We start from the raw sequence: 11,373 nt of genomic DNA, 5'->3' as shown, positions 1-11,373 counted from the left end.
GGCGCCCGCCGGCCGACCTGTCGGCGCTGTCGGTGGAGGAGGTGTCGCGCTGCCTGCGGTTCATCGGGCTGTCCGAGGACGTGGTGAGCTTCTTCTCGCGGGAGCGCATCGACGGCAGCATCTTCGTGCAGCTCACCGAGGAGATCCTGGCCGACGACTTCAAGCTCACCAAGCTCCAGGTCAAGAAGATCATGCAGTTCATCAAGGGCTGGCGGCCCAAGATCTAGCCGGGGTCCCCTGGGGCCCCTAGGGATGGACCGGACCTGTGAGCCTCTGGGCTGCGCCGTGGGCAAAGGGGCACGGGGGTATTAGACCCCCTCCACCTGCAGCGGTGGCCCCATGCCTGGTGGGATGCTGCGCGCATGGGTCTCAGACCATGTGGGGGGCAGGATGCTCCTGCAGCAGCTGCAGGGTGCCAGCTGCTCCCTGCCTGCCCCCAGTTTGGGGAAGGGGATTCTGCTTTAACACCTTGTTGCCCTAGTCAAGGAAGCGGGAACTCCTCCCCCACCCTGCTGGGGCGGTGCTGCCATGCCGTTTGCCTTCCTTCACGCTGCTCCCTCCTCCGTCCCGGTTAGCATCGCCCTCTCCTCTCCCAGGCGCCCCCCCAAAGCTGCCTGTGAACCTGGGCCTGGCAGGGGGCTGGGGACCTGGGCTGGGTGCTGCGCGTTGTGCCGGAGGCGGCCCTGCCCCTGGGGCAAGAAACGCTGCTCTCGTGGTGCATGAAGCTGGTGGAGAGGGGAGCATGGAGTGCTCCTGGGTCCCAGGACCTGTCCCCACAGCTGCCCCCTGGACTTGCACAGCCCCTGTGTTGCCCACCCGTGTCCCCCCACCCTGAGTGTGGCTGCCAGAGCCCAGCCCAGCAGGGACTAGGCCCAAGGAGGGTGAAGATGGAGATGGTGGGTTGCAACCCCTGGTCCGGGGGCAGGTGTCTCAGTGCTGCAGAGGCTCTGGGGCTCCCTCACAAGAGGGAATACAGCTGGCGAGTCCCTGGTGCTCTGCACTAGCCCTGCAGCTGTGCTGGCCGTGGCCCCTTCCTGGGCACCCCCGAGGGCACGCGGAGGTAGGCAAGTGCATGGGAAGCCTCAGGGGAGCCTGCGCCCCTTGCCTGCGAGACAGCTGGCAGACACCACCTCCTCCATGCAATACGGGAGAGGGTGTCTCCTTCTCAGCCCCCTTCCTAGCAGAGAGGGGCATGTGTGGCCACCCACCTGCCATAGGGCACAGCCCCCTGTGCCCACCCAGTTCCCTCCTGTAGTCAGGACTAAAATGACCCCCAACTAATCCTGGCCCAGCTGGGGCTGATGATAATGCTGCAGGCCCTGCTCCCTTCCCTCCCCCTTGTCTAACCTGGGAGGACGAGAGCAGCCAGGGCCTGGTGGTGCTGGGCAAGCCTGGGGCGTGTTTCTGCTGTTTTCACTTAATCCACGTGGATTAGAGAAATAAATGACCGAGAAAGAGAGCTGGGGGCACTGTGCATGCAAGGAGCGGGTGGGAGGGTACAGCCCGCACCCACGGCAGGGAGTATGGACCCAAAGCAGCCCCTGCCCAAGTTCACTGGGGCTGGCCTCCACTGCTGCCCCAACCCCCGCCCCACGGTAGCCACCTAGGAGCAGGGATCCAAGGGCTTAAATCCAAGGGCTCCTGCTAGGAAGCATCAGGGCGAGAGGCTGGAGTTACAGGGCAGGGCTGGGCAGGCACCCAGGCAGGGAAGCAGAAGTCCTAGGGTATCGGGGTGACAAGGAGAATGGCATCTGTCACGTGCCTGGGGCAGCAGAGGCCTGAAGGGCATCAGCACAAGCGTCAGGAAGGGCAGAGGCAGCTGGAGACCGGGGAGCAGCAGGCAGGCTGGGGGCAGAGCCAGCAGCTCTGGCTCATAGGCACTGCTCCACCCCTGCACATGCACAGGGAACAGGCCTCGAATGCTGCAGTGGAAGTTGTTACCTCCATGGGTTGTGGCTGGAGCCCTCCACCGCAGCTTCGCGACTGCTGCCAGGGGTTGGTGCTGCACTGCAGCCTCAGGGGAGCTGCCTGCGATGTGGGAATTGCCCCTGTGGCCCTGATGCTGGAGACAGGCAGCATCTGAGATCAAAGGAGCTTCCTCCAGCCCACGGCTCAAGGCCAGAGCAGCCAGCACAAGTAGGGCCGGTCAGCATGAGATCAGCCCTGCAAAGGGGGCTCAGGGAGGCCAGACAGCCCCAGCCCCAGGGCTGCCTGATTCTGCCCTGCCACCATGAAGAGTGGGGCTGCTGTGATCCAGGCAGCCCCACAACAGGAAGAGGGGGGGTGGGGAAGGGGAGCTGCCTGGCAATTAGTGACAGGTGGGCAGAGATTTAAAGCCTTTTAGTTTGAATTAAGCTCTCCCCGTGGGGGCCCCGTCTGGCCGGCGCAGGATGGATGGGCAATTACAGCAGGGCCCATCTGGCGGCCAAGCAGACAGCAGCGCCATGGTTCCTGCGGACGGATTGATCCACGCCAGAGGTGATCGAGGCAGGGAGGGGGCTCTGTTCAGCCGCCAGCAGCCTGGATGCACAGAACAGCAGGCTGGCCTTGAGGTAGGGGAGTGCAGCCACCCCCACCACCCTCCCTGGCTGAGCACAGCCCCCTTCCACCCCAAGGCTGCGTGCCTGGCCAGCAGTGTATCACACAGGCGGAATCTGAGAAACCAAGAGCACGGGGTTTATTGTTGAGCGGGTGCAGTGATGGGCAGGGACACGCAGCTGCCCTGGGCATGGGTGTCCTGGCTCCGCTGGTTGGATGGGCGGCTGCAACATGTGGGGCTCGGAGGCTGGACACAAGGGAGGCTCTTCTGTGAGCAGCCACAAGGGGTGATGCCCAGCCTGGGGGCGGAAGGGGCCACGTGCCCATAGTACTGTGGCTGCTAAGGCACTTGGACGACTGCAGGCGTCGAGGGCACCTGTGGCCCCTCCTGCTCTGCCCCCACCGCTTGCGAGATCCACCTACAGCAAGCTGCAGAGCCCGGGCAGGGCAGCGGCTCACGGGGACCGTCACTTGTGGAACTTCTTGCCTGGGTCCTTGGCGTGGTCCAGCAGCAGCTGGCAGGGGGTGAACTGGCTTCCATAGACGGCCTCGTACTTCCTCAGGCTGTCCACCAAGCGCCCGGCGCCATGCGCGTCTGCGTAGCGGAAGGGACCTGCCGAGGGGACGTGGGAGGGTGGCTCAGGAGAGGCCGGCTGGAGGGAAAGGCCTGCAGGGGCCTGGGAGGGTGGCTCTGACCATGAAGACCAAGAGGAGCCTCTAGCAGAGAGGACAAACCCATCCCCACCCCTACCGTTGCCTTGCTGTTTGCTAGGGTCAGGCTGTGCCAGGAGACAGCTGGCAGCACTCCAGCCTGCGTGCGTGGGGACAGCAGATTTGGGCACAAAAGTAGCTGTAGAAGCTTCCACCACAGAGTCCCAGCTGCACTCAGGGCTACTAATGATCCCAATTGAGCCACTAACACACCCTGGATCCGCCTGCCCTGCTGGGCAGCATCTCTGTTGAAGGAGAGGAGGTGACCACTTCACCCTACACACTGGCAATGCACAGCTGTGCCGGATCCCTGCCCCCATCCCCAGCTAAAGCTGCAGGCCTCCAAGGCCAGACCTTCATGGGGTGAAGGCAGGGGGCAATAGTCAAATCCCATCAGCAGAAGAAAAGCAAGGCTGGGCCACTGGCTGCTCTCCCTTGGCCAAGCTCAGAGTCCCACAGGACTCACCCCTTCCATGAGGCTGAGGTATGACAAATGATTGCACCCAGAGATGAAGTGCTTGCATGGGATGAGCAGTCACTCAGGATTATTCATCACATCTGACCCAGACCCCCTGGCAGGCTGCAGCTGAGACCCAGGAGCTCCACTCCTGCTTTAGGCAGCTGGCTGCACACAACGTGGTGCTCTACAGAACGGTCCCTTGGCCAGTCACACAGGCTGAGGCCCCATGGAGATCCCAATTCCCCCAGAACTAAGAAGTCTCCGTGCTGGACTCTAAAGCAGAGGTGAGAACCAGGCCCAGCTGCTAACGCGACTGAGATACGAGTGCCCTGGCTGTGCTGTCTGCACTGTGAAGACCACACGGGGTTGGGCTCCAACCGAGGTGATGGACATAACCCCTCTGAACTACCTGCCACTCAACACTCCCAGAAGCAGACCGCAGGCCTGTCCAGCCCCGTGTCCTGACTCAGTACAGGGGCCAATAGCTGAGGCCTGGCCTCCAGTCTGTTGCAAATGCCTGGGCCCCAGTGCTTGCTCTTCAGCAGAGCAGTGGGGATGCCCCTGCTTACCTCCCAGGCAGGGTGGGAAGCCCAAGCCAAACACAGCACCGATGTCCCCCTCCACAGGGTTGCTGAGAATGCCCTCCTGCAGGCACATGACCGCCTCGTTCACAAACCGTGTCACCAGGCGCATCTGGATGTCCTGGTCGGTGGAGCTGCAATGGAGACATGTGCAAGGGTCACTCGGGTAGCCGGGAGACTGGGAGCAGAGGGGGTGTGCGGGAGTCATTCACAGCTCACTGACTGCTCCCAGCCATGCTTGTCTGCTGGACTGAGGCACGCGGGGAGGAGCCAGGAAGGGATCAGGCTGGAGCAGTACTGGAGCTAGCTCAGTGTCAAGACTGCAAGACCCAACACAAGAGCATGCTGGTCCCTAGCAAGGAAGGCAGGAAACAATTTATCACAGGGTCCCAAAGTCCCAGGAAGAGCCCAACATGGACTTTGGTAACACAGGCCCACCCGTTCTCAAGGGTGCTGGGCTTTCCTGAAGCAACACTGGTCTGCGGACTGAGTTACCACGTACAGCCACGGTCCCCGCCCTCAGCTGGCCAGGCCCAAAGGCTCTGTCAGGAACACAGCGAGTCCTGATGGGGCTGGGTGCCAGGGCCATGTCCACCCACTCTTCCCACAGTCTGTGGGGCTGGCATGCGATTTACTTACACTGCAGGGTTGGCTGGCAACTTAAACCTGGTCAGCAGCTCATCCATGCCAGAATTGAGGCTCCTGTTCTTCACGCCTTCCTGGTAGATGTAGAAGCCCTTCAGAGCCTTGCGGCCTGCCGGGGGAAAGGGCACTGGTTACAGGGCAGAAGGGGAGAAGCAGCAGCGTCCTGTGGCTGCTGGGACATTTGCCTGTGAGCCGCTGGTCACTAGACAAGTGAGACCATGCTAAGCCCCAGTGCACCTTAGGAAGCAGCTCTCCTGCTCTCTGGAGAAGGAAGCCAGCAACGTGGGCTTCACCACTTGGTGGAGAAAGAGCAGTAGCTCCTGTAGCAGGGCAGGGGTTGGAGGCAAGGGAGGGGGTGCGGATGTCTGCTGGACCTTGCTAAGAAGTGCCCAGTACTGCTGCCATGAGGGCTGGAGGCTCCAAGGCAGAGTGACCCGTTCCCACTGTCCCCACAACCAGCAGACCTGTCCACACTGGTCCAGTCAGCGCTCAGGAGCACAGGCATCACAAAGGAGGACAGAGTGACCTGAGCACAGCCCACAGGCTCAGCATGCTAATATTCCAGCCAGGGCTTGGGTGCAGCTCCTGCTCCCAGCCTTCAATGAGGCGCCTGCCTTGGGAGATGGCTTTGCCCCATGTGGCCGTATGCAGAGGAACAGTAGACTCTGGCAGGCGCCACCTGTCCCAGCCACCTCCTGTTATGGAAGGTCAGAATGACCCAAATACCAGATGCCCCCCTACCTGCCCACTTGGGCTCCCATACCCCTGCCATCAGGATGGGGCTGTCAACAGACAGAGAGGAAGAGGAGGGTGCAGCAGGACCCAGGTCAGCCTCCACATGCAAGCCCCACTCACCCAAGAAGCCCTTCTCCACCATGAGCTTCATCAGCTCAACACTGCCACCACCAAAGCGCTCGCCGAAGGCCTTGCCCAGGTCCTCTGCCACGTGCGCAGCCACGTCCACCCCCACCTCATCGATCAGGGTGGCTGCACCCACAGGGAAGCCGAAGCCAGTGGAGAGGGCGTCCAACTTCTTGGGATCTGTGCCTTCCTGCAGGGGGAAACCGTGGGAGGTTACTCAGGAGCTAAAGGCCCTTTGGAGCCTGGAGGAGTCCCCCGCACCCCACCCAGGGACCAGGCCCTGGTGAGCAGAGGGATGCCAAGGAGTACATGCACTTGGGTGTAACTCTCTTGTGGTTTGATAAGCAGACTCCCCCCTAGAGCTGCCAGCTGGAGAGGCCAGGGGGTCTAAGCCACCCATGTATCACCACCAAGGCTGCAGCAAGAGGCCCAGACAAGATGCAGGGTGCCTGGCAGCATGGCTGTCCTTACATACACACAGGCACACTTGAGCACTGCATGCCAGTGTGACCCGTCACTGTCTGCTTTACCCCCCACCCCAGAACATTGCCCCAACGCACCTGAAGGACCCGGACTACTTCTGCCAGCATTGGCCCTAGACATCGGGTCGTGTAGAAACCCGGGCCGTCCTGGGAAAGGAGAGGAACAGCAAAGCAGGTTAGGTTGAAGAGCGTGGCAGGAATGAGGCTCTTCTGCCTGCTGAAAGTGCAGAGGCTGCTGCGAGGCAGGGCAGGAGATGCATCCCAAACGGGAAAAGTGCAACATGGCACATTTACCCCAAGCAGAACGATGCTCTGTTGTAAGGGTCAGGTGCAGCTAGTTCTTGAGCTGGCTGCCCAGGGAGGTGGTATTATGGCACTTAACTGCTCACCACCCTTGAGGGAAACAGCCCTAGAAGCAGACACACAAAATCAGAGCAGCTTTCTCCTGGGGACGTCCAAGTGAGTTAATCCGGGAGTTCCTTTGCACCACATAAGAGTATTCCCCAGAGAAAGCACTGTGCATTGTGTGCCTGCTCCACTTCTCCCCCAGAGAAAATGTGCCTTGTGCCCAGGGCCAAACAACAAAAGCCACCAAATTGTCCATGGGTTCATGCTGCATGACTCAACAACGAGGCTGGTTCCACCTGGACAGAAAACAGCACACGGAAAGCTCTGCCAGTGCTTACCCCTGGAGGACAGGGAGTATTTTCACTCTTATAATTGTGCCCAGCTCCAACTCCCAAGAGCTTAGCACAGAGTCTGATGCTACTGACTGCACTCTGCACAGGTGGGGCAAGGCTCACATGAACCCAGTTGTCCGTACTGGGTGTGACAGATGTAAAGCAGCAAACAAGCTGGGGGAAGACGTTTTAACACAAAACTGCCCTCAGAGAGGAGGTATTTGCTAAGTCACAGACTCTGCTTAGAGCATTAGCAGAGGGGCCAGACAACTGCCAGCTCTGCAGGAGACCAAGGCTGGGAGCACCCCACCAGCCAAGTCTCTTGGCAGGGGGAGCTAAGAAGGCCTGTGGTTTGGGAGGCATATCCAGGTCCTGCTAGTGCAGGGCTAATCCTAGTAACTATTCTTGGTAGTGCTGGAGCCCTGCAAGGGGTGAGATCCCACCACTCCCCCAGGCAGGTGGCTTCACTGCTCTGCTGCTCACAGTAAGGAAGTTCTTCCTGAGCTCTGATCTGACCCTGCCTTGCTGCAGTTTAGCCCGTTGACTTGTAGCTGCACTGCGCTGTGCCTTATAGATGATGGGATCTTTCTGCCCTCTCCAAGGGGTTCCCTTGCTCCTCTGGATCTGGCACCATTTTTGCTCTGCAGCTCAGACCATTCCCTTTTAATTCTCTTTTCCCCTCCTTCCCTTCTCCCACACAATCACCCCAATCACTTATCTATCCTAAAAGCAAGGTGGGCCTGAGGTCACATGCAAGCAAGGAGAACCTGGAGAACCAAGGGCAGATTTGATAACAGTCTTCAAATACTAGCAGACCAAGTACAGTGGGGATGGAGATGGGCTTTTCTCTATGGCTGTAAGGGGAAATGACTAGGAGCAACAGCTTCAAGCTGCAGCAAGGGAAACTGAGGCTGGAGATGAGGGGGGGGACTTTCTGACTCTGAGGGGGGTCAGGCATGAGATCAGGCTGCCTGAGAAGTGGTGGACTCTCCATCCCTAGACATGCCCAAGAGCAGGCTGGAGAGACTTGGCTGGGCTGGTTTAGTCAGGGATGGTCCTGCTTTGAGCAGGGGGCTGGACTAGATGACCTATGAGGTCCCTGCCAGCCTGACTTTCCCACTGTCCTATGAACCCATGCTCCCTGTGGGCTATGGGCTGAAAGACACTGGAGCCTTGCCAGGCACCATTCCTTCCCAGGTCTTGACCCTGCCAACTTGGAGATGAAGACTAAGGCCAAGGGGAAGGTCCCTGCCCTGACTGTGGGTTAGGAGATGGGAGCCCTGTTCCTCTCAGGCCTTCAGGGCTATTGGCAAAGGAGGCTGGAGGGAGCCGCTGGAATTCTTACTCCTAAGCTAATCTTTCCTGGGCCTTTCAGCCCTGCTTTGACCTCATGGCCATAGAGCCTATGCCTGCATCAGAGATCCCCAGTCAAGACCCAAAGGCTTTGGAGCTGCAGCTGAACATGCCCAATTCCCCAGCTACCACCAGCTTCTTCACAGATCCTGGGATCCCAAGTAAAGGCACTTTACCTTGACCACGATGATGATCTTGCCCTGCTTGAGGCCGACAGCCACAGCAGCAGCAGCTGTGTCCTGGGACGTTTTGTCAGTAGTGATGATTTCCAGCAGCTGCATCTTGTCAACGGGGGAGAAGTAGTGCATCCCAATCACCTGCAGGGAAAGGAGGTAAGGCCCAAACTCAGCATTCAGAGAAAGCAGGTCAGGCTGAATTTTGCAACTCTGGGTACAGACACAGGCTGACCTCATTGGCTTCACATGGGCAGTAAGAGGGCTGTTGTGCGTACAAGGAATGAGGCACTGGTCCAGGAGGGAACTGACCTCTTTTCAGTCTGAATGTTGCACTTTGGGGGCTGAGTCTACAACAATCTGCCTGGAAGTAGATTAGCATCCACAGCAGGCAGCTGCCTTGTGCCAGCATCTTCAGTATGTCCATCCAGCTTCCTCAAATCCACAAGAAGTTAGAGGCACTATGTGCCACACAGTAGCAGGCCTGTACTTTGAACAGGCTCTTTGATTTGGGCAAAAGGAAGTGCACGAAGTTCCCAGGAAGCCCGGGGATGCCAAGTACAAGGGCTTGACAAGGCCAAAAATGATAAAAGCGAAATAAGCCCTCTACTCAGAGTTTATGCTATATATCTGGTTGAGTTAGTTTGCACATCTATCCTACCTTTTGCTTGATCTTCTTGTCTGGCTAGTGAAGAGACTGAATTGGTTTCAAGTTACTGGTCAATTCAGTGCTTCCTCCTGACTGACAGGCCACCCAAAGGCTCTCTCTGCTACCCTCATCATGCTAGCAGCCGCTGAAGGTAGGACTGACCAGGTTATTGCTAAGCGCAGCCATGGGGGGGGGAAATGTCACTAGGTCTAAAATAGCACCAGTTGAACCAGGAGAGTTTGGGAGACTCAGTCACTCAGGACTAGCAGGCTTCTAGCAACTCTGGGAACCATGTGACCGTTGGGGCAGTGCTGATATCCAAGCTAACCTACAGAGGTGGCCACTGCTTTTGGGGGCCTGGTCTGACCCGAGTGATGGATTTCATAAGGGACTGAGCACGTCTGAATGCAACCTGTGGGTAACTTGCATCCACCAGAAGCACATATTTCCAGCATGTGCTGCAATGAGATCATGCAGAGAGAGCAGAGAGCCCAGCAAGGGGAACAGCAGCATGTTGGGAGGGGCTGCCCCCAAACCCAGCGCTTCAGAACAGCATTCAGGCCAGCCATTCTCCAGCAGGGAGCTGGGCTCCTTTGTGAAGTGGGGCCCAGAAGGGGAATTTGATTTAACTGCTCTGAGGAAATGGCTCTGCATTTGGGATAATTTCCCCAGGCTTCCTGGAAAAGGAGAGCAGAGCAGGTGTTGGGTACTTAGCACAAGATGCCCTTGTGCACTCAATTTCAGTAGCAAGAAGCAATAAGATAAAATCATCCTGTGGATCTTTTTTCATTCTCCAATAGCAATTGAGGACTTTAAAAAACAAAACAAAACTCTATGGAGAGGGTTTGCAATGAATATGCTACCTGTACCTTTCACCTGGGGATTAAGGTCTGGTAGCAGCGCTTCCTAGTGAGCCGGGCATGGGGCCAGGAACCCCCATTCCCACCTCAGCTGTGCCACCCACCTGCTGCAGGACACTGTGTGAGGCACATGATCTTTAAAAGCAAAGATGTGAAGGGGAGAAAGGTAATGGGACCTAGCAAGCATGCTCTATGCCTGGGGAACAGGAGGCCAGACCCCATGGATCTGAGAGAGCCATCAGCAGTGGAGTAAATTCCCTGGGCTGTACGCTGGGATTTCTGGAGCTGTTACAGCACTCAGCTGCAGAGGACAAATAGGCGCCTTTCCAGGCAGTCATTAGCGAGTCAAGTGCAACCTCCTTTGGGATCCCCATTTAAGTGGGGCTTCTTCAGCTCTGCCCCTTCTTGGTCAAATGCAGTCATGCAATCAAGCCGTCATGTCTGCAGGAAGCCACACTTACCACTAATAGCTGCCTAAGTTACAGGCACCTTGTAAGAGCGCTGTAGCCTGCCAAACTAATTAAAGAATATGCATTAATTAGTTAAATGATAGCCTATTAGTTTTCCATGAAGTGTCATTACACAGACAATTTATCCAGCCCGGAGATACAGAAAGCTCATTTGCAAGTTTGAGCAAGGAAACACAATTTGCCTGGCAGAGGAGCTGTTCTTCTAGGTGTGTCCCGGGAGTCAGAAGGCTGCTGTTCCTGGGACTGAGTGTCTTAGGAAGTTTAGGAAGTTGCCTGTACTGAATCAGAGGGAATCTGTGTTCCTACTACTTCTGACTAACTCTGTCTAGCACAGACAAGCACGCAAGTTGTGCAGAAGTCCAGGGAACCACCGGACTGAGGGCACACATCAGTCTGGTCCTTTGCCGATCGCTGTCTACCCCTCCTTTCTCCTACAAAGTCGCTATTTACTCCAGTTTCCCCCCACACTCTTCTCCCTGCTTTCCTGCTCCCACACATTTGGAGTACTGCATCCAGTACTGGGCGCCACACTTCAAGAGGGATGTGGCCAACCTGGAGAGGGTTCAGAGGAGAGCCACCCGCTTGGTCAGGGGGCAGCAGGACAGGCTCTACGAGGAGAGACTGCGGGACCTGAACCTGTTCAGCCTTCACAAGAGAAGGCTGAGGGGGGACCTGGTGACTGTCTATAAAATCACTAGGGGGGACCAGAAGGGTTTGGGGGAGACACTGTTTCTCCTAACACCCCCTGGCATGACAAGGAACAACGGACACAAATTACTAGAGAGTAGGTTTAGATCAGACATCTGCAAGAACTACTTCACAGTTAGGGTGGCTAGGAGCTGGAACCAACTTTCTAGGGAAGTGGTGCTGGCTCCTACCCTGGGGATCTATAAGAAGAGGCTTGATGACT

General features: G+C 57.6%; 2 protein-coding genes across 2 annotated transcripts in view; one reads left to right on the top strand and one right to left on the bottom strand.

The window, feature by feature from the left end:
• GAREM2 (GRB2 associated regulator of MAPK1 subtype 2) overlaps nucleotides 1-655 on the top strand; it is a 5,962-nt gene extending 5,307 nt beyond the window's left edge. Inside the window, exon 5 of the mRNA XM_019538121.1 lies at nucleotides 6-655. Coding sequence (XP_019393666.1) covers nucleotides 6-227 — 222 coding nt within the window. The 3' untranslated portion in view covers nucleotides 228-655. The remainder of the gene's footprint in view (nucleotides 1-5) is intronic.
• Nucleotides 656-2,660: 2,005 nt separating this feature from the next.
• Nucleotides 2,661-11,373, bottom strand: part of HADHA (hydroxyacyl-CoA dehydrogenase/3-ketoacyl-CoA thiolase/enoyl-CoA hydratase (trifunctional protein), alpha subunit) — a 42,672-nt gene continuing 33,959 nt past the window's right edge. Inside the window, exons 15-20 of the mRNA XM_019537275.1 lie at nucleotides 8,488-8,628; nucleotides 6,357-6,425; nucleotides 5,791-5,986; nucleotides 4,930-5,044; nucleotides 4,279-4,424; nucleotides 2,661-3,151 (exon numbers count right to left, since the gene is read on the bottom strand). Of these exons, the coding sequence (XP_019392820.1) occupies nucleotides 3,006-3,151; nucleotides 4,279-4,424; nucleotides 4,930-5,044; nucleotides 5,791-5,986; nucleotides 6,357-6,425; nucleotides 8,488-8,628 (813 nt within the window). The 3' untranslated portion in view covers nucleotides 2,661-3,005. The remainder of the gene's footprint in view (nucleotides 3,152-4,278; nucleotides 4,425-4,929; nucleotides 5,045-5,790; nucleotides 5,987-6,356; nucleotides 6,426-8,487; nucleotides 8,629-11,373) is intronic.

This window comes from Crocodylus porosus, unplaced genomic scaffold, assembly GCF_001723895.1.
Source record: "Crocodylus porosus isolate Cpor-Errol unplaced genomic scaffold, CroPor_comp1, whole genome shotgun sequence".
Taxonomy (NCBI): Eukaryota; Metazoa; Chordata; order Crocodylia; family Crocodylidae; genus Crocodylus; species Crocodylus porosus.
The sequence above is the reverse complement of the archived record's forward strand: the minus strand, read 5'-3'. Positions and strand labels throughout refer to the sequence as shown.